Genomic DNA, 27,165 nt, shown 5'->3' on the forward strand with positions numbered 1-27,165 from the left:
AGTTTGCCTTAATTAACTACATAATGCCCCTAAAATGCAATTTTTTTAACATAGACTCTTTATAGATGTATTTTTTTCAAATTTCAACATCAAGTTTATTTTCTTTCGTATTTTATTGTTTTCTAATTTTTTTATGTATTTCCCTGTTTTTCAACTTTTTGATTTTTATCGTTTTTTCAATGGAAATTGTCGGGGCCTCTATTTTGACCATAAACAAGATGATCTTAAATGGTCTTAATCAGTAAAAGGAAAAATAATGATACACTTATGAATGTTGGCTAAAAAAACACTATTTGCATTAGATTTGTACACGAATTCACATGCACTTACGAAATGTTGCGTAATTTCCGCGGAATCGCGTACCCGGTGGAAGCAATTGTTGCGCGAGACTTCAAAGTAAAGTCAGTGAGCGACGCAGTCAAGAAATTTTGCGCGGTAGATCTACTGTATGTCGAAAATGTCGAGGGGCTGAATCACCCCCCCCCCCCCCAAGAAGTTTACTTAGGGTTAAGCTATTGCTAAAAAGCGGCGTATGCATAAAGGGAGCATTTTGCTTGGCCTTTTTCAAGCTCTACTATAGAGCAGCTTGAGCGTTTGCTTGATAAGGACATGTTTATGTTCCTGAGAGAGAACCAAAGCAGCTTGTTTTTTAACGTTTTGTATTACTAGCAGGAATTCCTGGCCTCATCATGATGGGTACTGGTGCCCTCCTGTTTGCTGCCCCGTTCACCGATAGTTTAAGGGCAAGCCCGGTCAGCTAGCCCAAAACTCACAGGAGCTTTAGCAAAAAAGGGATCACTAGCCCCAATAGGACGCTGGTTATACCAGCGAGTGATAACAAAATATTTAGAGTAACAATAAGAATTATAAATCAAATATAACTCTTACACTTTTTTGCCGTATTATCATGTGATATAATAGTAATACATACATAATACAAAGAGGCATATAGGCCCATTTATATGCATAAATTATACTTTCCAAATAGCCTATGTATCAGTAACGTAACAGGGGGTGGCGGATTCACCGGGATCTTTTTTTTTAAAGGGGAAGTTCACCCTGAAGAAAACTTTGTTGTAAAAATAGCAGAAAAAATAGTAAAAAATATTGGTGAAGGTTTGAGGAAAATCTGTTAAAGAGTAAGAAAGTTATTAGAGTTCAAAATTTGGGATTTGTGACGTCATAAACGAGCAGCTGCCCCATGTGTTATGTAATATAAAATGTATGAATTTCAAATTTTGTATGGTTCCTGATGACTTAATTTTTTTTTCTTTTCATGATCGGGTGTGAAACAGAGGCGTCGATCCTGGGGGGGCAGGGGGGCGATCGCCCCACCAATGAAAATATTGGGGGGCAAACATATCATTTTGCCCCCCAATAATTCCGGATATGGCAAAAAAAAAACAAGATTGTAATGATCAGCAAGCGAGAATGAGATACACAACTCGTTCTTTATTTAAAATCGTGCTCAAAATGCCCACCTTTCTGATTGGAATATAAAAATTTTCAGCTCGCGCTTCGCGCTCGCATCATTTATGTAGCAAAAACCCATACTTTTTTATGATTAAATAGGTGAATGCAAATGTCTCGTTTTCAATTTAAAGCTTCAAAAGAACTCCTGCTTCGATTTGCAATCATCTTTTCTTGGATATATATCTTGTTCTTTATCAAAAACGCCCAGTAAACTGTCATTTTTTTTTCAGATTGAAAAATCAAAATTTTCAGCTCGCGCTTCGCGCTTGCATCTATTTTTCTTATAGATGCCAATTTTAATCATTGGTACCAAAAATGCTTAGAATATCAAGCTTTCAGGTCAGAATATAATTTTTTTAGCTCACTTTCGGCACTCGTACTATCTGTGTAGTGATGTATCCTCCTCATGAGTTACTATATACAAACAGTTCTAAACAGGCACCCTTTTCATGCCAGTATACTAAAAAAAATCAGCTCGCGCTTCGCGCTCGCATTAATTTGTTGGTGAGATACGTGACTGTGTCTCATATGTCATATATATATATATATATATATATGTGTGTGTGTGTGTGTGTGCATATATATATATATATATTATATATATACATATATGTGTGTGTGTGTTCGTGTGTATGTGTGGGTGTCTTGTACGATCCAGTGCCTTTGGAACGTTAATGATTTTGCCCCCCAATCTGAAAAATGGATCGACGCCCCTGGTGTGAAATGATTTGTCTATTGATATACAAAAGTTACAGTGAAAACCATTTTCAATTTTCTGAGAAAATGACATTTCATTGAATTTTTACCATTCGCTATGTAGGAATGCTACTCGCATATGACGTCACAAATCAAATAATTGAAATTCTAATAACTTTTTAATTATTAGATGAATTTTTCTCAAACCTTCGGCAATATTTTTTATTATTTTCACAATAAACTTTTTGTCAAGGTGAACTTCCCCTTTAACAGGGGAAAGGGAGAAAAGTAGAAAGAAAAAGAACGAAAGAAAAAGAGGAAAGGGGGAAAAGGGAAAGGGGAAAATTAAAAGAAAGGGAAAGAAAGAAAAACATAAAATAGGGAAAATGGAAGAAAAGCGGGTACGGGAAGGAAAGAACAACATGTGAGGAAATACAAAATATAATGAAATACTAATATATTAGCATTAGCAATAGAGGGATGTACTATCGAAAGATATGACTCAATGGCACGGGTAAGAATGGCGGGAATATGGGAGAAAGAGGCAAAAGGAAACGGGAAATGAAGGTAGAGAGTCTTAGGTCAACTGGAAAATCAGAATATGAAGAAAAGGGGCAAGAAAAAAAAGAAATAACACGACCGGAATACCGAGGATTGAAAAATGTAAGGAACGGGAAGAAAGGTGTGTGGCGTCCATTAGAAGCTTGCTAAATGTTATAATGGTCGCAATCCGGTTAGCCAACTCAACTGCTAGTTACATCCCCTATATTATGTCCCAACCTATGTATGTAAAGCTTTACGCTAGCTTTTACCGTAAAAGACTCTTTATGTTTACTTTGGCTAAATTTCCAAAGCTAATAGAATTTAATTTCAATCATTTCAAAAAGCCAGATTTTTCTAACTGTTTTCGCTCGCTGGCGGCTTTTACAATTTTGTCCATATTTGCTATGATGTGCTGTCTCAAAATGTTTCGTTTGTTATCCGCAACTGCGTTGATATGTGTGGTGTATTTGTAAAAAATCTTGCCATCCGTTGGAAAACGCTATGCATCCGTTTGTTCAGGAGTTTGTTCAGGATCACAAACATTGCCCAGAATGTTTGATTTTTTGGATATGATACATGAAATTTCATAAAAATTAGCTGAAAAAAATCTTTTAACTGGATTCATGTATTTTATTTCAGTTGCATTTAATTGTAGATAACAGGATTAGACAACTTAGTTTTAAATTTTGGAACAAGACATTACCTTCAAAACATAATTTATTGAAGTGGTGTGTAATAAATAACAACACATGTAACATTTGTGGGGAAGTTGAAACCACTTTTCATTTCTTACTGTATTGTAAACATGTTCGATTGTACAGTGCGTATCAAAAAAAAAGTTTACACTTTGAAAAAGACATGGGAATTGAAAAATATACAACATGTGGGTAATTTTTTTCACATATATTTTTGGGTCTGGGTCTTATCTCATCTATCCAATGGAAGTAAAAGTTTTGACAGAATGATACACTTGAGTGAGCACTGTCCATTTTTGTAAAGCTCGCAGAAATCTGTCTGCGAAGAAATGCTCGTTTTCACGCTGTGTCAAGGTGAAAGGGCAAAATCAAACTTACCCTACGAAACATTTCTCATACATTTCCCTTGCCCTTTTAGTCAATTGAAATAAAACAAATACATTCAAACATTTTGTAACAATTTTGCCACCTAAACTGACATTTCAACACTTATAGTAAGCACAACCTTTACCCTTTGTGTTCCAGCTGGATCTGAGGACATAACTAAATCTGAAGAAAATTTTATATCAGACATCTCCAACATTTTTCCACTGATCATTTAAAGTGGGTTTACATTTATTGTTCATTTCATCCTCATTTCTCCACACTTTTCCCAAGCTTGACATTGATTAACAAAATGAAAATCATTTCATGTAAATCACAGCTCAGTGTAAAGCAAATATTGTCACGATGGCCTCGGTGTGTGGGGGAGCGGGGTGGGGCACAGTGCACTCTTCGATGTGTTTTGAGCAAGGAAACAGTTAAAAAGGTAAAAGATATCTTCAAATCAATTTTACTAGCTAAATTCCACGTGTTCTTTATGATTAACGTCTTTTTTTATTCGCATAACTATTTGAAAGTTCTGCGCAAATCTTTTTTCACTAACTTTTCAAAAGTAAGCGGTGCTCACTCAAGCGGAAATATTTTTCGACAGTTATATCGTCATTTGCTTAAATGGATTTCTACCAATGTTCAAATGTGGAAAAAGTCACCAGGATATTACCAATGTATAACTTTAAAGATTTTTTCTAAGTGTAAACTTTTTTTTATAATAATAATATATTATAAAGCACTTAATACTTAATTTGTCAGAAGTCTGTAAATGCTCTACAGTATATATTCAGCATAATTACCCTGGCTTTAGCAGTGCAGCTGTTACACTCGCTGCGTTTCAAGGAATAAATTCCTGCCAGGTACCCATTAACCTCACCTGGGTTGAGTGCAGCACATTGTGGATCAATTTCTTGCTGAAGGAAATTACGCTATGGTTGGGATTCGAACCCACGACCCTCTGTTTCAGAGTCCGAAGACTACTCCACTGGGCCACAACGCTCCACGATATGCACTGTAGAAAGATTGTTATTTTATATTTTCACGATCACTTTTTCTATAGATGAAAAACGTTTATTATAGGTTATGATCTACAAAATTCCGGCCATGCTATGTGTAATATATTTTGTATTATTGCTCAATTTGTTATCTATCGTAATTATATAAAAAGCATATTCTAAGGTAAAGATATGATGCAAATTCTTTATGGGTTGAATTTAAGCTTACTATGATTGTGTATTTAGAAATATTATGTAAACAAAATAAGAAAGTTTGTAAATTAGAAAAAATGTGATACTCAAAAATTCATTGCATTGTTAAATTGAATTTCATTTTTTAATGTTTGTATATGTATATGTTATTGTGAATAAATACCTCGATTTGAGGATAAAAAAAATGGCTCAATGGCCTGATATGAAGCTTAAGATATCAAGTTTGAAGTCAATTACAAAACATTTCTCAGATATCGAGCTTTCATTCATTTTGTTTGAGTTTCAAATTGATTTTTTTAAGTGTTCTGTAAAATGACCGTTTTATGGTCTGAATATCAATATTTTCAGATTGCGCTGCGTGCTTGCATTGTTGGATTTATGGAGTACCCATTTTCTTCGTGTATTCCATAAAGTTCTCAAAATATCCCTTTTTAGGTCAGATTGTCAAAACGTATGAGCTAGGGTTGTGCACTCGCATTTTGATTGGTGAGTTATGTACCTACATACAAACTACCTAAGTGACAGTTTATCATTTATTAAGTTTGGTCCATATCCACTTCAGAATTTTCCTACACAGTGCTTAGATAGTGCTTAAATTCACCCCTTTTCAGATCAGAATATCAAATATTTTAAGCTTGCGCTTCGTGCTCGCACTATGGCTTTTCCTAATTAAAACAAATGTATTTAAAATGCACAGATTCTAGGTCTAAATCTGAACACGCACACGCATGATTATAGAGATAAGCAGCTTGCTCTTTTATTTAAAACAAGTTTAAATTAAATCATCCAGTTTCAGATCAGAATATAACAAATTTTCTGCTCTCGCTGGCATTGTTAATGTTGGAAGATATCAAATTACTCAATCCTTATCCTGATTTACAAAACATGAATAGTGTCCCGTCTTTAGGTCTAAACTTTAATTTGTTTCCGCTCGCGCTCTGCGCTCGCATCATGATTGTGTCGTTATATACCTATCCTGTTCATGATTTCAAAAAGTGCATAGAATGTCAATGTTTTGTTTTGTAAGTTGTTCTTTATGTCTTCTCGGGTTATGTTTTGTTTCACCATGAACTCTTATAGCAAGTAGACGATTAAACTAGAATTCAAAACTTCGACAAATGTCTTTTATTACATACCACTGCTCAAAATATATTTAAATACTTGTACAAAACTATTTGCAATGGTAGTTATGTTTATAGATGATCCCACTCAAGATTTGAAGCATCACATTAGTTGTTGAATAGCAAATAAAAATGTCACATGAACATGCAGCACAAGCCATTGTTTTGCAGACAAAAATGGAAGCTTACACAGATTTTAAATTATGAATGGATGGTGTATACATATATGAGCAATATGCCTCAATGCAGATCAGATATTGTATAGATAAACACTTCACAGATTAAACCAACATTAGAAACTCATTCACTGCAACTGAGTAAACACTGCAGTGTACATAAAGAAAATTAGGAATCTCCTTTCAATGTTTCAATAACTCTTATAGCAATGTTCAGAATTTGCTTAGAAATTTACAGGTAGGTCAAGCTCATCTGAAGGAGGGAAGGAAACTAGGAGGGGCCATTACAAATTTGGCAATTTCATATGGGCAAGTAGTGTTTGAGTAAATTTTTGCATATATCAAAGAGCAGTGTCAAATCTTGAGGAGCATTGAATGCGCCTCTGAAATGCTGAATATCAACTGATTTAAAGATTTGTAGGGTGATAATCTGTGATATAATGATGAAACATCAAAAACATTACTTTTTGCATATAAATTGGCATAGGTCATTTGCAATGTAGTGAATAACTATGATAATGACATCTTGGGCTTGTTGCAGAAATAGGTAGGGGAAGGCGGGGTAAGTTGAGCATAGGGGCAAGTTGAGCCACCACCCCCAGGCTAATAATGAATGAGTCAGACATTGTGGTGGTGTCATGTATCGATGACCCATAGCATAACCCCTAACCCCACCACATTGTTTTCAACTTTGAAACATAAAGTAGGGGAAGGCGGGGTAAGTTGTGACACTTTTTGCATGTTAGAATTGATAATACTAGTACCATTGTAGAAATAAGTACCTTGCCTTTAATTTGATTCTTGGGAAATGTTTTTCACCTACATATAACTTTCTACCCCCACACTGAAAGTCATCGTGACCTTTGAAAAAACCGATGTCAAATGGCTCAACTTGCCCCATATATGGGGTAAGTTGTGCCACCGTCTGGGGTAAGTCGAGCCACAAAAACTACGTACAAAATGTATGGGGGAGAACCAGCATGTCAAATTTTTGTTTAAAGTCTTTTCACTTGCTAATTCTCTATAAATACTAACATCCTTTAAAAGGAAAAGAGCAGTCATGAAAATTTGCTCCTTTCAGCCTGCATTTCAATCGATTTTTATGGTTTGTTTGTTTTTTAAGATACATTACCATAAGAATTACCATGGCTCAACTTGCCCCATCCTGTTCGGCTCAACTTACCCCAGTCCCAACTTAGTGCGATAATTTTGTATCCACACATTTATTATGCATCCATCATATAAAAGACTATGACAAGAATGAAGATCCATACCTGGACTAACAATGTTGTTATTATGTCTTTACTATATTTAAAGACGTGTGTGTGAATAAAGCACTTATCTATTTCACACTCTTTTTTACTTTTTTGGCTGAAATTCATACTTTTCCCTCTAAAAAACCTCTTTTTGTTTCAAAGTGGAAAACAATGTGGTGGGGTTAGGGGTTATGCTATGGGTCATCGATACATGACACCACCACAATGTCTGACTCATTCATTATTGGCCTGGGGCTGGTGGCTCAACTTGCCCCTTTGCTCAACTTACCCCGCCTTCCCCTACTTTTTAGAGGGAAAAATACAAATTTCAGCCAAAAAAGTAAAAAAAAAGGGTGTGAAATAGATAAGTGCTGTTTACCTACACACGTCTTTAAATATGTTATAGAAATAAGAACAATATTGTTAGTCCAGGAATGGATTCTCACTCTTGTCATAGTCTTTTACATGATGGATGCATAAGAAATGTGTGGATGTGAAACTATCGCAAAAAGTTCGGACGGGGCTAATTTAAGCCAACCAACATGGCGCAAGTTGAGCCATGGTAACTCTTATGGTAATATAAAATAACAAATCAAAAAACATAAAAAGCCATTGATATGCAGGCAGAAAGGAGCAAATTCACATGACAGCTCTTTTACTTTTAGAAGATGTTAGTATTTATAGAGAATTAGCAAGTAAAAAGACTTTACATGAAAAATTTACATCCTGGTTCTCCCGCATACATTTTGTACATAGTTTTTGTGGCTCAACTTACCCCAGACAGTAGCACAACTTACCCCACAGATGGGGCAAGTTGAGCCATTTGACATCGGGTTTTTTCAAAGGTCACGATGACTTTCAGTGTGGGGGTAGAAAGTTATCTATATAGGTGAAAATATTTCCCAAGAATCAAATTTAAAGGCAAGGTACTTATTTCTATAATATTACTAGTCATATCAATTCTAACATGCAAAATGCAAAAAGTGTCACAACTTACCCTGCCTTCCCCTCTATTTAAACGCAGCACAAGAAATCAAGTACCAGTCCAATATAAATTTTTCACTGGTTAAAATTTAGTTGAGTTTGATTTTTTTAGTTGCGTTTCTGCAAAAGTCCCAAGTGCACATAAATGCAACACCTGCATTGCATATATTTGTTCTGCCTAAACGTGAAATAATGATTGCACTTAATAATTACGAGGGATGCTTCAATTTATATGACCTATTGGCTTTGTTGAGCTATTAAAAGCAATCAACCATCTTAACACAAACGTTGTAGTCAAATATGCAATAATTCAGATACAGAATCTCTTTCAAGAATAATATCTATAAATATCAAAAGCATGCTATATTCAAACCAAAAGAATGCAACTGATATTCTAGTATATCATAATACTATGAATATTGATTTCTTATGTAGTTACTTCTTTTAGACAATACCTCTTTTATTCCTGTATGAAATTAAATCAGATTTAGCCTCAAATTAAATTGCAATAAGTTGGAACAATTAAAAATAAAAATAATCATGAAGTTTGAAAATCAACTATCTAATTTGATTTGCATTCAGTATACATAAAACAACACTTTTGGTCTGAACTTTATAAACACAATATTTCATCACAATGACCAAGGCATCTTTAAGTTGATCTCAGAAACTGTCCAAGAAATTCCAGCAGATATGTCATACAAGTGGAATGCCTCTGGCCGTCTCACCTGCATCACGCGGTTCAAAATAGCAGCAGTGCTGGCTTTGAATACTACTCCAACTCGCACAAGATGTTCAGTGATACATGGTTACTCTTATGTCCACTTTTTATGAACTAGACCAATAAACTTACAGAGATATGATGGTTATTCAACAAAAAACCCCAACATGGCCAAAGTTCATTGACCTTACATGACCTTTGACCTTGATCATGTGACCTGAAACTCGCACAGGATGTTCAGTGATACTTGATTACTCTTATGTACAAGTTTCATGAATCAGATCCATAAACTTTCAAAGTTTTGATGGTAATTCAACTGATACACCCAATTCGGCCAAAGTTCATTGACCTTTGACCTTAATCATGAGACCTGAAACTTGCACAAAATATTCAGTGATGCTTGATTACTATTATGTCTAAGTTTCATGAATCAGATCCATAAACTTTCAAAGTTATGATGGGAATTCAACAGATATCCCCAATTCGGCCAAAGTTCATTGACCCTAAATGACCTTTGACCTTAATCATGAGACCTGAAACTTGCACAAAATATTCAGTGATGCTTGATTACTATTATGTCTAAGTTTCATGAATCAGATCCATAAACTTTCAAAGTTATGATGGGAATTCAACAGATATCCCCAATTCGGCCAAAGTTCATTGACCTTACATGACCTTTGACCTTGATCATGTGACCTGAAACTCGCACAGGATGTTCAGTGATACTTGATTACTCTTATGTACAAGTTTCATGAATCAGATCCATAAACTTTCAAAGTTATGATGGTAATTCAACAGATACACCCAATTCGGCCAAAGTTCATTGACCTTTGACCTTGATCATGTGACCTGAAACTCGCACAGGATGTTCAGTGATACTTGATTACTATTATGTCTAAGTTTCATGAATCAGATCCATAAACTTTCAAAGTTATGATGGGAATTCAACAGATATCCCCAATTCGGCCAAAGTTCATTGACCCTAAATGACCTTTGACCTTAATCATGAGACCTGAAACTTGCACAAAATATTCAGTGATGCTTGATTACTATTATGTCCACTTTTTATGAACTAGACCAATAAACTTACAGAGATATGATGGTTATTCAACAAAAAACCCCAACATGGCCAAAGTTCATTGACCTTACATGACCTTTGACCTTGATCATGTGACCTGAAACTCGCACAGGATGTTCAGTGATACTTGATTACTCTTATGTACAAGTTTCATGAATCAGATCCATAAACTTTCAAAGTTATGATGGTAATTCAACAGATACACCCAATTCGGCCAAAGTTCATTGACCTTTGACCTTGGTCATGTGACCTGAAACGCGCACAGGATGTTCAGTGATACTTGATTACTCATATGTCCAAGTTTAATGAACTAGACTAATAAACTTTTAAAGTTATGATGGTAATTCAACAGATATCCCCGATTCGGCCAAAGTTCATTGACCCTAAATGACCTTTGACCTTAATCATGAGACCTGAAACTTGCACAAAATATTCAGTGATGCTTGATTACTATTATGTCTAAGTTTCATGAATCAGATCCATAAACTTTCAAAGTTATGATGGGAATTCAACAGATATCCCCAATTCGGCCAAAGTTCATTGACCCTAAATGACCTTTGACCTTGGTCATGTGACGTGAAACTCATGCAGGATGTTCAGTGATACTTGATTAACCTTATGTCCAAGTTTCATGAACTAGGTCCATATATTTTCTAAGTTATGATGACATTTCAAAAACTTAACCTCAGGTTAAGATTTCAATGTTGATTCCTCCAACATGGTCTAAGTTCATTGACCCTAAATGACCTTTGACCTTGGTCATGTGACATGAAACTTTAATAGGATGTTCAGTAATACTTGATTAACCTTATGGCCAAGTTTCATGAACTAGGTCCATATACTTTCTAAGTTATGATGTCATTTCCAAAACTTAACCTCAGGTTAAGATTTGATGTTGACGCCGCCGCCGCCGCCGTCGGAAAAGCGGCGCCTATAGTCTCACTCTGCTTCGCAGGTGAGACAAAAACCACAGTTGGTGATTGTGTTAGTTATCAGGAGAGTTTACATTAATGCATTCTAGGGCTGAGCTCCAACTAATGGACAAATTCCTGCCAGCATGTAGAATTGATAAGATCTAAAGCAGCACAAGTCTCACACATTCTATGACATGTTAAACCCATGTCACATATCGCTATCCATATGATCTTCACAAGTTTACAATGTAGATCAGCAAGCAGTACTCTCCAATATAAATTGAAGACAGTCAGAGTGTTAGTGTTTAAGTGTTCTTGATAGAAGGTGATATCACAAGGCTATCCATGCTTCCTGAAACGCTCTCACTACATGTGACTTCAAGAGTTCCATCCCTAAGAAAGAAAAAAAAAATTTTTAAAAAGAATAATTTGTGAACCCAGTAAAGTTTCACAATCTTAATGTTCCCTTTTGAAATCTCACACAAATAAAAGTACTAGCAGTGATAAATTGCCCAACACAAATATCTTTGATGCTTTTGCAAGGTGCCTATTTATGTTAATGAAGTATAACACTCTGTCCTAGCCCCTTTTCTTGACGACATCAAGACTTAACTGCCCCTAAGTCAACATGTACACCTGTTGCAGGTCTATTGCCAACACTCTTTGCAAATTGCCTAGATTCTAGTCTGACTTTAGTGCTTACACATTGAAAATTTATAAAGGAAAATAAAACCCCAAACCCAATACAACATAATATCATTGATAGAAACAGGCTAATCAAATGAATCCACTTACACCCCAGTCTGATTTCCCAGTATAGAGTCCCACCTCTCTAAAGATGGGATTCTTCAATTTCGAAGTCTCTGAATGGAGGTAACCATTTTCGCGGGATTAGTTCAAATTGTGACATCAACAACGAACTACATCTGTAAGTAGATATCTATGTTTGCATATTATACATTTTATATTACCAATAAAAAATCAAATATACACATAAAACTAAAAAAATATTGTTAGAAATGTGGTTAATATTATATGATGAGTCTTAATAATTAATCTTTCACCCAACACCTATGATTTCAAAATGAACAAATAAGCTAGTGAGAATAAATGACTATAGCTTTTGCCAATAAGAAAATCGTAAATTATGATATAATGTTAAACACATTTCTTACATTATCTTAATGAGTTTTGTTATATACTAGTATTTGATTTATTATTGGTAAACTAAAATCTATAATAGGCAAATGCAGATATCTACATAGAGATAACCCTGCGAAAAGGTGACCTCCATCCAGACACTTTGTTATAAAGTAAACTTGTAGGCCCATATTCTGATAGCATGGTTTAAATTAACTCCAGTCTAAGTGTAGTAATAAACTGTCATATTTTAAGTTAAGTTCAAGTTTCGTATTCCGATAGCAAGGTTTAAGTTAACCCTGGTCTAAGTATGGTAATAAATCCTCTAGAGCTTAAACTCGCACAGGGGGTAGTTTAAGCCTGGTTTAAATCCAACAAATCATGGCCAACAATTTTTAGAATTCATGCCTGTATTGCATTTTGAGCTTTTTCCTCAGTTTTTAACTGATTCTCATGAAATTTGGAACACACATTGGTCTCAAGGTAAGGAGGTGTAAGAATTTTTTTTTCCTTTTTCAGAAATTGTGTTGCCATGGTAACAGTATATTATGGCCAAAATTTTGCCATTTGAAATACTTCATCAGTTTTCTACCAATTTTCAAGAAAGTTGGCTCACACATTGGTTTTGAGGTAAAGATGTGCGAGACACATTTTTGCATGTGTCGGAAATTGTGTTGCCATGGTAATGGTATATTATGGCAAAAATTATGTATAAATCTTGCTGTTCCAACGACTTCCTCAGTTCTTAACCAATTCTCATGAAATTTGGCACAGACATTAGTCTTAATGTGAAGATGTGGAAAACATATTCTATGCCTAAAGTATTTTAAAAATCACGTTGCCATGGTAACAGTATATCAAATAAAAAAAGGTAGGTGAAAAACTTGTGTTTTTTTGTGGTTTTAATTACTATCATTTTTAAACCATTTCTCATATTTGGCACAGACATAAGTCTTGAGATGAAGATTTGCGAGAGACACATTTTTGCATTTGTCGGAAATTGTGTTAATAATAATAATAGTGTATATTTGTAGAGCGCACACACTGTCAGTAGTAAAAATGTGTTGGTGAGAGGTGTTATGTAAAAATCTTGCAATTCCAACTCTTCCTTAGTTTTAACCAATTCTCATTCAATGTGGCAAAATCATTAGTCTTGATTAAAAAATTATTTTGTCTTTATGAAAAAAATCATGTTGCCATGGTAACAAATCAAATATTAAAAATTAGATGGAAATGTTGTGAATTTAACTACTTTATCAGTTTCCAACTGTAGCTCTAGACTTATTTATAGTTTTAAGGGGGGTACTAGATCTCGAACTACAATCCCTAGCTCTAGATCTAGGCCTAGATATAGACCTAGATCCTTTAGATCTAGTCCTAGAAATAATCCAACATTAGATCTCTAGCCTACTTCCTTTTTCAGGCCTAATGTTACACGAGTAGATCTAGACTAGCCTACATTTACTATTTTTTTTATTTAGAATCTGCATTGAGAGTCTACAAATCTCTAGATCCAGACCTATTACATGAAGACCTAGATTGATATAGATCTATTTCTAGATCTAGATAGGGTCTAAATTATTTAGTCTAGATCTAGGCAAGCATTAGAGATTCTAGATCAAACATTAGATTAGATCAGCCAGTCCTAACATTAGGGCTACGGCTAGGCAAGAATTAGAATCTAGATTGAATAGATAGTACAGATTAACGTTATCCAATCTAAATTTTTACATAAATCCAGGCCTAGTCTAGACTGAGCTGTTGGTCTAGGTTCAGGCCAGTTTTCTAGTCCTGGACCTGGAAAGCTAAACAAGTCCCAAAAAAGTTTTAAAGAAAATTATAAAAAATCTTCAAAGAAACAAATGAGATATGGATTATGGACCTAAAACAGGAGTGCAGAGATTTCTAGATCTAGGACTAATTATAACTTTAGTTAGGCATAATTGGCAAGCAATGCAAAGCAATAGTCAGATCTAACACTGTAAACAGGAATAACCGTCGTATCTGGGGATTTGTTGAAAAAAATCTGACATTTTACGGTCATATCATATTGTCTTGGTGAGAGAGGCCAACATAGACTGTCACAGTTCAGCGGAACAACCAATAGCTTTTTGTCTAAGACAAATCAGATCTAGTACTAGACCTATATCTATCCCTGCTCCAAGGCTAAGCCAGTCTAAGTCCTAAATACTGTCTAGGCCTAGACCAATACTAATAAATATGTAGCTTCAGTCTCAGTTGCCCCACTAGACTACGTTTTGCTTCAGGAAAGTAAAAAAAAAACATTGTTCAATTCTCCTCCAAACAGACGGATACTAGCTGAAGATCGAAAGTTAGAATTGGGCCTAGGCTAGATCTAGGCCTAGTGTTAGACCAAAGACTAGTCTCAAAAGTTACAACAATTTTTCCATAATTAAAGCTAGAAAAAAGATGTCGACCTCTTAAGTTATTGTTTTTGATCTAGGACTAGAGTCTAGAGTGGGTTAGGCTTGAGGGGAATCTATTCAATTTAGATTTTGACAAACATGAAAAGCAATGAATGGGACTGATACACAAAAAACTGTGCAGGTCACTCGATTTGGGATTGAAATGTTTTAGTAATTAAAACAAAGATAATCTGAATGAAAATTTCTAACCATATATGGGTGAGAAGGATTTTTTTTTCACTACTATAGTTGTAATTAGTTTCCATAAAATCCAAATTTTTAAGAAAAAAAAACTGAGTAACATTTTTTCAACTTTGTTGCAACCATCCCTGCAGCAGCAATTTACCAAAAAGTGCTAGTCTTGGTTAAAAGAGGGTTACTATTTCCAAAAAGAATTTCAAACACGGATTTAAACCAGGTTTAGTTAAACCTGGCTATAAGAATACCAAAATAATTAAACTACACTTAGACCAGAGGTGCGGTTTAGTTAAACCAGGGTTAACTTTAGACTAAGGTTAAATTAAACCTGCTATCAGAATACGGGCCTATTTGGTGGGTTTTATTGTTCTGTATTAATTCAGTGCATTACAAATGAAATAAAGCATTGCAAATCATATGTTTCCAATATTTTTTCTTCCTCCGTTTCTAACAAAAAGTGTAGCACTTTATTTTGGTCTTTTATGGGTCAGAGGCATGATTTTTTTGTATTCATCTTGGCAGTTCATCACACAAAATAAATATATTATTGATACATGTATACTTTGTAATTTGACAAAAATAGACAATACTACAGTGATTAAAAGAGAGAGTTTCTCTTTGACTAGTCAAAGAAAAAAAGCACCCCTTTCATACAGGTGTCATTAGTCCTAACTGCTTACAATGAACCTGACCATGACATTGTTTGTGAGAAGGATATTATTGATTCTTTTCTCTCCTTGTTTTTCAATGAACTTCCTGGGTCTGCTGGAGGATTACTGATTGTTTTACATGTAAAGAAGGTAGATAATCTCTAAGTGGTTTTGAAAGCGAATTTATTAAAAACAAAACAAAGCCTCTACAACTGCAAACTACTGGGACAAAGCACAAGGGCATCAATAGGAAAATGTGTGGTTGTGAAGAAATGCAAATTGAATGCATAAAGAGTAAAGTACAGGATACAGAGAGAAGATGAATTGCATCTCACCTTTTCAAATGAAGATCTAAAGTGACCTTGCCTTCTTGTGGTTCTTCAGACACAAGATCTCTAAGAATTATCTGAATAAAACAAGAAAAACACATTGTAGTGCATATTCATTTCAAAGATATAATGAAATTCAAAAAATTTCCTAGAAGAGATATATTGCTTTTTAATTCTCACGAATTGCATAGATTTACTGGATGTTTCCTTTTTAAAATTAGATTTGTATATCTTTTTTACCTGAAACTAGTTTACACTAGTAGGATAATATAAATGAATCGAGATATTATACAAAAAAATAGAATAAAACAATCTTATCAAACAAGCAAGGGCAGCCACACGGACCATCCAGGATGGCTTTGCCAACCCGGCAGTCCACGAATGACGCCGGAGGTTTTTGACAGTCAAAATTGGCCTGATGTAAAATCTTACAGTGTGTCTGTGTTTGTGTCTGGAGATGATGGAGAGGTGACACAACATTTGCTCCTGCGACTTGCTCCAGACTTTATTTTGTCTATATAGGGTTAGGTTTAGGAATGCATTAGGGTTTGATGTTAGAATTGGGATTAGGTTTAGGGTAGGGTATAGTGTTAAATATCGGGTTGAAGTTAGTAATTTGGTTAGATTGTACAATTAAAAGTAGAGCCACTGTAGCCAGAGCAAACGTAATGAAACCAACTGAAAACAATTCTGACTTTGTAGGATTAATATCTTTCATATCATTTTATTTCAAACATATATGTTGTTCTTTGCAAACATTTTTGTTAGAGATATTTTGGAAGAAATATTGAATGCAGTCCCTTTGGTGAATGATATTTTGTAATCATGGAAATACATATGATGGAAATACATATGATGTTTATGTTAACTTGTGCATTACTAGCCTACACAATGAGAGCTCCACATGGAGTGACAGGGGGTGCCCCAAAGCTGGAATAGCGCTAGAGCATCCCCACCCATCAATTCATTAATGCATCAATGTTCAAACACCACTTTATGAAATAATACAATGGCTATGACCAAGGCTTAGTCCTGATGGTAGCTTCATGGAGAGGAAAGTCACTAGGAATAAATCCTAGTTTATCACCACTGCACACCTAAATCAGCTCCAGTATTTATTAGAACAGATCAAAGAATGATAGACTTTGAGGGTCTTTTATCTAATTGTATTGCACAGCAGTCATCACTAGAATAATGAATAAAGATAATGACAAAAATAAGTATAAATGTTGAACTCACTTTTCCTAATTTTGTTGTTTCATCTAAAAAGCTGGTAGGCTCTCCTTCCACAAGTTGAAGTGATAAAGAGTCTTGGTCTTTGGGGACAGTAAAATAATGTTGCTGCCTGAGAGGGATGTAACTATGTTTGGGCACGATAGGATGAAGAAGGGATGATCCAGCTTCGTCAACAACCTAACAACAAGCAATCAAAGTTACACATTAGATTCAGCATTTTGGTATGTGGTATACAGGAGTTATATTATCTGTATGCACAAATGCATCAAGTGATACTGGGGCTACAGATCTTTCTCTGTTACAGCCCCACATCTATAGAATTCACTCCCATTAGACATCAAATCTTGCAAGTCAACAGAACTTTTTCACACAAAAAAATTAGTGACACTCATGGTCAACTACTACGTGCCTCCTTTTCATTTTGACTTTAAACTTATACATAACTGTTATTGTAATATTTCTATTCAAACAATTTTTTTAATTACTATGTAATTATTACATTTTCTGTATTGTATAAGTTGTCAAATGAGTATTGCAAGCCCTGGGTATGATTATCACCAGATATGTGCACTATAATAACCCTATCTAGGCTGGGGTATTTTGGGAGTTCATATGGCTGGGGGGGGCCTCTCAGGCCCCCCTTGAGATCTCAGCCGTCGACTGCGCGATCGCGCCGAATATTGGCACGCGGGTTGCCTGGTACATAATTTACAAAATTGTATAGTTATTTATTTCATGTTAATTTATGCGTAATTAGTATTGGAAATCATACTTTTTCCTTTAACTCAAATAAAGCTCCCAATGTACAAATTTTTGGCATAGAAACTCTTTGAGGTGTTTTTAGCAAGTGTACATGAAAAAAAATGCCATATCGAATCATTTTCTTATGTATTTCTCTTTTTTTCCTTTTGTTTTTCATTGTTTTTTCAATGAAATTTGTTGGGGACTCTTCTGAGATCATAAAAAGCATGAAATAAATACATTTAGACCAGCAAAACTAAATATTTCATTTATTCAATACTTTCATTAAAAAACATATAAACAATGTAGATATATACACACATATAAAGGAGTATAAAGAAAACATATAAAAACAAACAATACAAATATACAAATGAAAGTATTAGGAGAGGCAGAAAGGCAGAGCCTTATATAAAAAGCCAATCTCCATACAGATAAGAAGATTAAAAATTGAATTGTTGATTAAGAATAGCAAATTAAAATGAATTGAAAACAGTACATTTAAATCTAACACCCATACATTCACATCAGCACACATACACCATTCATAATCAAAACACCAGCAAACACACACACACATACATTCTTATTTAAAATATCAAACTGTTACAATTTAAAGGTACCTATGTAGTAGTAAAAATTTCATTTTTCTTGTAAAAGTATTCAGCGTTGGACTCTGTCTTATTGTAATTGGTAATTCATTCCAAATTAATGGACCCTTATAAAAAATTGTATTTTGGTAAGTTGAAGTTTTTGTTAAGGGAAAATGAAAATTGTTTGAATGCCTAGTTTGATATTCATGAATATTTCTGTTCAGTTGGAAATATGATATGATAGATGTTGGTAATGATTTGTGGATACATAAATACATGAATATTGCACATTGGTAAACATATATATCAGGCATTTTCAGAGTCTTTAGATTAAAGAATATAGGGCTGGTATGGGCAAGGTATTGGCTGTGATAAACAAGTCTTATAATTTTCTTTTGCAGCACAAAAAGTCTATTAGTATTTTGCATACTAGAGCATGCCCATGTAATACAGTAATACATATGTGGCAATATCAATGTGTTGTATAAGATCATTAGAGTTTCTTTGGGAAAAGATTTCAGTTTATAAAATAAACCGATACGTTTGGATATTTTATTGCAGATGACACTAGTGTGTTCATTCCATGTTAGTTTATTGTCAATAGTTACCCCTAAAAAAGTTGTCTGTTTGACTTGACATATGAAAGAGTCTTTGATTTTTAATTTTATTTGGGTTGCATCAATATGTTTTTTGTGAAAGTCATGAAATTTGTTTTTTTTTAATGTTAAGAACAAGTTTATTATCATTAAGCCAGACAACCAGTTTGTCAAATTCAGTATTAAAGTTCTTTTGTAGAGTAATGATATCATGGTGGGACATAAACACACTAGTATCATCCGCAAATAATATTGGCTCAAATTGTTCAGAAATATTGCACAAGTCATTTACAAATAAAAGAAATAATAATGGGCCAAATATTGAGCCTTGGGGCACTCCACACCTTACTGTCATCATCTGAGATTCACATTCATCTAATAATACATACTGTTTACGATTACTTAATTAATTTTTAAACCATTCAAATACAACACCTCTAAATCCATATCTCTCTAACTTTTTTTATAAAATATTATGATCCAGAGAATCAAAGGCCTTACTAAGGTCTAACAAGTGGAATGCCTCTGGCCGTCTCACCTGCATCACGCGGTTCAATATAGCAGCAGTGCTGACTTTGAATACTACTCTAACTCGCACAAGATGTTCAGTGATACATGGTTACTCTTATGTCCACTTTTTATGAACTAGACCAATAAACTTACAGAGATATGATGGTTATTCAACAAAAAACCCCAACATGGCCAAAGTTCATTGACCTTACATGACCTTTGACCTTGATCATGTGACCTGAAACTCGCACAGGATGTTCAGTGATACTTGATTACTCTTATGTACAAGTTTCATGAATCAGATCCATAAACTTTCAAAGTTTTGATGGTAATTCAACTGATACACCCACTTCGGCCAAAGTTCATTGACCTTTGACCTTGGTCATGTGACCTGAAACGCGCACAGGATGTTCAGTGATATTTGATTACTCATATGTCCAAGTTTAATGAACTAGACTAATAAACTTTCAAAGTTATGATGGTAATTCAACAGATACCCCCGATTTGGCCAAAGTTCATTGACCCTAAATGACCTTTGACCTTAATCATGAGACCTGAAACTTGCACAAAATATTCAGTGATGCTTGATTACTATTATGTCCAAGTTTCATGAATCAGATCCATAAACTTTCAAAGTTATGATGGGAATTCAACAGATATCCCCAATTCGGCCAAAGTTCATTGACCCTAAATGACCTTTGACCTTGGTCATGTGATGTGAAACTCATGCAGGATGTTCAGTGATACTTGATTAACCTTATGTTCAAGTTTCATGAACTAGGTCCATATATTTTCTAAGTTATGATGACATTTCAAAAACTTAACCTCAGGTTAAGATTTCAATGTTGATTCCTCCAACATGGTCTAAGTTCATTGACCCTAAATGACCTTTGACCTTGGTCATGTGACATGAAACTTTCATAGGATGTTCAGTAATACTTGATTAACCTTATGGCCAAGTTTCATGAACTAGGTCCATATACTTTCTAAGTTATGATGTCATTTCAAATACTTAACCTCAGGTTAAGATTTGATGTTGACGCCGCCGCCGTCGGAAAAGCGGCGCCTATAGTCTCACTCTGCTTCGCAGGTGAGCCAAAAACAACCCAATCATTACTTCTTTTTTTTCAAAGGCAATTGATACTTTATGTATTAACTCGATAATGGCAGAAGATGTAGAGTGACCTGCACGAAAACCAAACTGCTTTGGAGTAATGATATTGCACTTGTCCAAGAATTTATATACACGTATATACACACATTTCTCTAAGATTTTAGAAAAGAAAGGGAGAATAGATATAGGTCTGTAATTAGATATACTTTTATCTTTATCTTTTAATCCACTTTTATGAACTGGAATGACTTTGGCGATTTTTAATTTGTCAGGTACAATACCAGTATTCAGAGATAAATTGATTATCTCACATAAAGGATGACATAAAATATGAATAACACTTTTAACCAATTCACCACGTACTCCATCAAAGCCAGGGCTCTTTCCACTCTTAAACTTCAAAACAATATCAATGATTTCTTTGGGTGTGCATGGAGTAAAAAACATTGATGATTCACTTCTATTTACATATTGCAAAAAGTCCCCAGAATCAGTAAAAGAAGAAGATAGTAAGTGACCTATGTTTACAAAATATTTATTAAAAGCATTGCATATTGCACCTGTCCCACTTATTGTTTCATCATCAATATAATCATACATTTATGAATTTTGGTTGAAAACACAATTTGCATTGACTTTGAACACAAAACCACGTTTTTGAGCAACTTTTGGTCTGACATGCACTTACATGTTGCGCAAAATTGGTCTCAAAAGTTGCACAAGACTTGAAAGTAAAGTCAGCGAGCGGCACGGTCAAAAAATTTCGCACGGCGAAAATACCATGCCTAGATAGGGTTTATCTTAAATTATTATCATTATTTTCATCAAGTATTACAATTGGATAATGACCTACCTTAATGAATATTGACTTTGCTGTACATGGTGTTTGTAAGTCAGATGGACTACATGATAAACTACCTTCTCTACTCGACAACAAAGCAGCCTGTAGATGGCAATCAAAATAAGTCAGAGATAAATGAACATTGAATTGTACTTATTGCTAACCCATAGACAAGAAGAATTTCATCAATAGATACTGGTGGATCCATAGGGTAGAAACCATATAGAATTAGAAATTAGTGATTTCAGTTGTTAGCAGTCAGAGAAAAATGATTTTAGAATTAGGGAAAATTTACAGAAAGTAATAATGCAAATACAGTGTATGTTCTAAATCTAGAATATAGCAGCCCTGCAACAAAATACACAGCAGACATTGATGGATTCCTTGGACATCTAAACAGGAAGATGAATGCAGCATTGTATGCAACATATTGGTTTCCATTGTTATTAATATTCTACATATTACATCTGATAATAATTATCAGTAGAAATTTTAATTGGTATGGCAAAGATAAAATGATTATTTTGATATCATCATATTCTATATAACTGATTCAATTTCAATTCTAATATATGCAAGATTGCAATATATTTAAGCAAATTATTTTAATTAGCTACATGAAATAAGATAGTGGATGTAAAAAGACATATTTCTTTGTGTTGAGTAATACATACCTGTACTGCAGCACCGATTGCTACCACCTCGTCTGGTGAAATGGATGAGAGAAGTTCTGATTCTGGGAATCTATCTTTCAAAAGATTCTGAAGCTTTGGAATGCGAGTTGATCCTCCTATAACAATAACCTGCAGACATATATGTTACTCGACATATCAATTCATAATAATCAATTAATATAATAATCATTAACTGCTGATTACCAACTGTTTATATGTGATACAAATAAAAAAACTCATTGGATTATTTAATTGTGTTATTCAAAATTTGATCTAGTCTTATTTTATGTAGGGCTACAGGAATCTACCAATTTTTTTTTTTATATTGACCCTATCATCAACAATTATGCGCTTTTCCCACTAGACCCAAGTACCAAATGGATGATATATTGTGCTGTATGTAAATAATAACTATCAAGAAAAACACAAAAAGTCCTTTCAGAATTGAGAGAAGATTGATAGCTGAAGGAAATTATATTTCCCATTGATGAATCTCTCTAATTACAGCAAGTCTAATCCCCAAGATTAAAATATCTATATAAAAAAATAGATTTAGAGTTACCATGTCTTGATGAAAGGTCATACAGCAGACATTATTAAAGCCTGCAGACAAGACTACATGGATATCAGACTATTTGTGAGAATATGAAGAGTAACTTTTCATGACATGCCAGAATTTTGTTAAAATCATGATTTACAAAAATTGATGTTCCTTAAGATAATGAAGTCAGTATAAATATAAATTACCTTATGTATATCAGCTGCACTCATACCATTTTCTTGGAGTGTTGTTTGAATAACCTGCAAACATCTCTGAAGAGGTACATTTATTATGGATTCAAACTTGGCCCTGGAAAGAGAATAAAATATAAAAATATAGAAAATAGTGACATAGAACTCATATATAATTTTTAATGAAAATATTATTTCATTTTATATGCATACATTTTTTAATGAATATGATTTCTTTCAGAAGAATTGTAAAAAAGAAAGCTACAGATTACTTCAGGAAAGCATCATGAAATAAGGATGAGAAATTCACCTTGTATATTCCATGACTACCTGTAGATAGATCTTATTTATGAAAAGTTTTCAGCAAAAAATATACCATATAACATTATATACCAAAATAAACCATATATTACCAATCACCTCCAATATCAGATAAATCTAAAACATCCATGCACTTCAACTTGCCAAATTATGAATATCATATATCTAGTTTGATTTTTGAAAAAAAAAGTGATTTTACCTGGATACATTACTATGGAAGTCAACTCCTTCATAGAGTGAGTCTACCGATATACTTGCTGAGTTGATTGTCGAGAGAACATGTTTACCCGTTTCACAGGCATTATAGAGTTTACCCATAGCCCTTTTATTATCAGTGATATCCATGCGCCATTGTCTAAAAAAAGGAAAACAAAACATAAAGATCGAAACACTAAATTAATACAGAAGTTTCCATTTCAAATCATGATTAATGATAAATATTCTATTCAGTCTCAAATATTCTACTATCAAGTTCCATAGAATAGAGTATTGAACAGATTCATCATTTCAGCTTTTGCAATTTTCATCAATTTCTAATAACAAAAACAAGACAATAATATAAGGAATCAGATTCTATTTAATTACTTGAATGTTATTTAAAATCTAAAATATTACCTTTTAAAGTCAGTAGCACATGATTCAGCCAAAGCCTGTGTGAAATCATTACCAGCACACTCTCGACTTGTATTAGAAGTTACAACCCTTTGAAGTCCATTTGTAATGTTCACCAAAGAGACACTAACCGATGACCCTCCTAACCTGTACACTAAAGCATTGCTGCAAAGGAAACATAAGAACGAGTATAATTGTTCTTTATTCAAAACAGGAGCATGAAAAGGACAAATTGGTATAACTTTCCAGCACCAATAATTTTTTTAATTATCAATAATGCACTTCCTTTAAATAAGGCCCCTCCCAACTGCCTTCACCCCCTCCCAAAAAAAATTGTATTTTTGTCAACATTATACCTTCTACAGAGGTTTTTTACAGATTTGAAAAACACATTTTTTTTAAATACACCCTTCCTAGGGGCTTTTTTTCAATAATCATGAAATTAAATGGAATTTAAAGAAAAATGTCAGTTGTGGTAATGATCTCAATACGAGCTCTAATGGCCCGAATTCACAAAGGTGGTTTTTAAAACTATCGGTTGAACCCTTGGTTCATGCAGATTTCCTGTATAAATTACACTTATTAAATGCGTATATTAAAAAAATGTCCAATGCTGATGCGCGCTTTTGTCAAAGTCAGGGGTGTGAGTGGTCACAAATAAAAAGATCTAAAAAAGCTTAAGAGTGTTGAAAAAGTCTGAAATAGAGAGAGCTTCCATACCTTTTGTATAGAGAAAAGCCGAAAATAAGCTGAAATAAGCTAAAATTAAAAGCAAAAAAATCTGAATTCAGCTAAAGATCTGAACTCTCACACCCCTGCACAGTGTGCCTAATTGACGCCTGTTGCAGTGGTGATCTACGCTATTTTATTCATGAGTCCACTGTTTTGAATTAATGAGACCACTCTTCAAACAGTGGACTCATGAATGAAATAGCGTACTTAACAATGACAATAGGCGTCAATTTGGCGCAATGTGACAAAAGCGTGCATCAGCATTGTACATTTTTTAATATGCGCGGTAAATAAGCATAATTTAAACAGGAAATCTACATAAACCATGGGTTCAACCGATGGTTTTAATAACCACCTTTGTGAATTAGGGTCAAAGAGTTTGAACAGATTCAAATGAAATAACCAGTGTTTGTATGTATATCGGTAAATAAAAATATGTGCCAAATGCTTCGGAAGAAAATGTGAAATTGCTGAGAAATTACCAAAATAAATATGTATTACCACCAAATGTCTGGTATTTTCCAAACAATACTAATACACTCTCCCACATATGGTTTTCTGTGTTTGTGATCATATGCGACAGTTTTCAGCTAAGATTTCATAATTTCACAAAGTTCATGTTTAATGTACAAGATCTAGATCTTTGAGTAATAGGGTTTTAATTTTAAAGACTTTCTCAAAATATTTGTTTGCTACAATTACATATTTTCTTTTGACCAAGCTTCAACTATCAAATTGCGATTAATGGTTTTGTAAATCTTTCAATCTGTGGTGAGTTTGGGATATTTAAACCAGATAATAAAAAAGGTCAATAAACAGGAGAGCCGTTGAAGAAACATCTTGGCAATTATTTTTTTTCCAAACCGAGCTAATAGAGACTTGAGTAGCTTTTAATGCCTGTCAGTGAATGAAATGATATGAAGGAGTGCACATACCATGGATCATGTGGTTTTGTCACTCCTATTTCATAAGCTAAGACAGCAGCTGACGGATCACTGATCAAACGCAGTACATTGAAACCTGCAGATTCAGCAGCTTTCCTGAAAACAAAATAATTAAAACCGGCTCAGTATTGACCTTACTAATCTCAGAATAGTGTGCCTACAATACTTGTAACAATCACCAACATTAATTCATATAAACATACGATAGAAGCATTTTAAAGTTGTCAAACACCCATATCCACTCTAGTACAGACTGTTAATTTTCAAACGAAAGACTTTGATAGCTATCATTTTTATTGCACAATGGGATAACACATTTTTCTATTACTGGCGAAAATCAAAATACTAACAAATGAAAACTAAACAAAAGTGTCACTAAGGCGAGCACATAATACGCCCGTTTGTAATGCGGAAAATGGAATTATTGGTCAGACAAGAAAAGTGGAAGATGGTGACTTCCTTTTGACCTTGTGACCTCAAAATCAATAGAATTGCTAGGATCTATGCTAGTATCATACACACCAAATTATATGAGCCTAGGTTAAGTTCAACTACAGTTATCGCGTTAACAAGGACTTGACAAGGGTAAGATGAAAACATGTCACTGTGATCTTGACCTTTAACCCTATCAATGGCCGGGGGGTTGAATCAACCCCCCCCCAACATTTTCTGTTTATACTTTTAAGTCTCACTCATCTTTTGAGACCAAATTTACGACACCCAGGTACGCGGTTCCGAAATTACGCAACATTTTGTAAGTGCATGTCAGATCAAAAATTGTTCCAAAACGTGATTTTGTGTACAAAGACAATGCAAATTGAGTTTTCTCATCTTATTCAAGAAAAGATATGATTATTTTTACTTTGAACAGCTGAAATCAAATGATTTTAGCATAAATATGCTTCAAAAAGGTTGTGCAATAAATCTGGTGAAAAAAAAAAAAAAAAAAGGTTGAAAAACAAAGAAATACATAATTCATGAAACAACAAAATACATAAGAAATTCAATTGCGATAGTTGAGAATGCTACAAAGAATATTTTTACCAAAAATTAGCATTCTAGGAGCTTTATTTAGTGAATTTAGTGAATTAGTGAGTAAAAAGTATGATTTATGCATAAATTAGCATAATTTATTCATATAACCTAATGTAATCTCATTATTTTGGAAAATTTACCAAACAGCCTTGTAGATTACATCGCACACTACCAGCGTGGGTTGAATCACCCCCCCCCCCCCAACATTTTCTGTTTATACTTTTAAGTCTCACGCATATTTTGAGACCAAATTTACGACACCCGGGTACGCGGTTCCAAAATTACGCAACATTTTGTAAGTGCATGTCAGATCAAAAATTGTTCCAAAACGTGATTTTGTGTACAAAGACAATGCAAATTGAGTTTTCTCATCTTATTCCAGAAAAGATATGATTATTTTTACTTTGAACAGCTGAAATCAAATGATTTTAGCATAAATATGCTTCAAAAGGTTGTGCAATAAATCTGGTCAAAAAAAAAAAAAAAAACAAAAGGGTGAAAAAC

At 34.0% G+C, this 27,165-nt stretch overlaps 1 protein-coding gene across 2 annotated transcripts in view; it reads right to left on the reverse strand.

Annotated features, from left to right (window-relative positions):
- Positions 1–11,290: 11,290 nt before the first annotated feature.
- Positions 11,291–27,165, reverse strand: part of LOC121409996 (heat shock 70 kDa protein 14-like) — a 41,641-nt gene continuing 25,766 nt past the window's right edge. For both annotated transcript variants that reach the window (XM_041601796.1, XM_041601795.1), the window contains exons 5-13: positions 25,618–25,722; positions 23,954–24,115; positions 23,538–23,693; positions 23,033–23,135; positions 22,286–22,414; positions 21,624–21,713; positions 17,220–17,393; positions 15,987–16,057; positions 11,291–11,630 (exon numbers count right to left, since the gene is read on the reverse strand). In XM_041601796.1, the coding sequence (XP_041457730.1) occupies positions 11,543–11,630; positions 15,987–16,057; positions 17,220–17,393; positions 21,624–21,713; positions 22,286–22,414; positions 23,033–23,135; positions 23,538–23,693; positions 23,954–24,115; positions 25,618–25,722 (1,078 nt within the window). In that variant the 3' untranslated portion in view covers positions 11,291–11,542. The remainder of the gene's footprint in view (positions 11,631–15,986; positions 16,058–17,219; positions 17,394–21,623; positions 21,714–22,285; positions 22,415–23,032; positions 23,136–23,537; positions 23,694–23,953; positions 24,116–25,617; positions 25,723–27,165) is intronic.

Source organism: Lytechinus variegatus, chromosome 3 (assembly GCF_018143015.1).
Source record: "Lytechinus variegatus isolate NC3 chromosome 3, Lvar_3.0, whole genome shotgun sequence".
NCBI lineage: Eukaryota > Metazoa > Echinodermata > Echinoidea > Temnopleuroida > Toxopneustidae > Lytechinus > Lytechinus variegatus.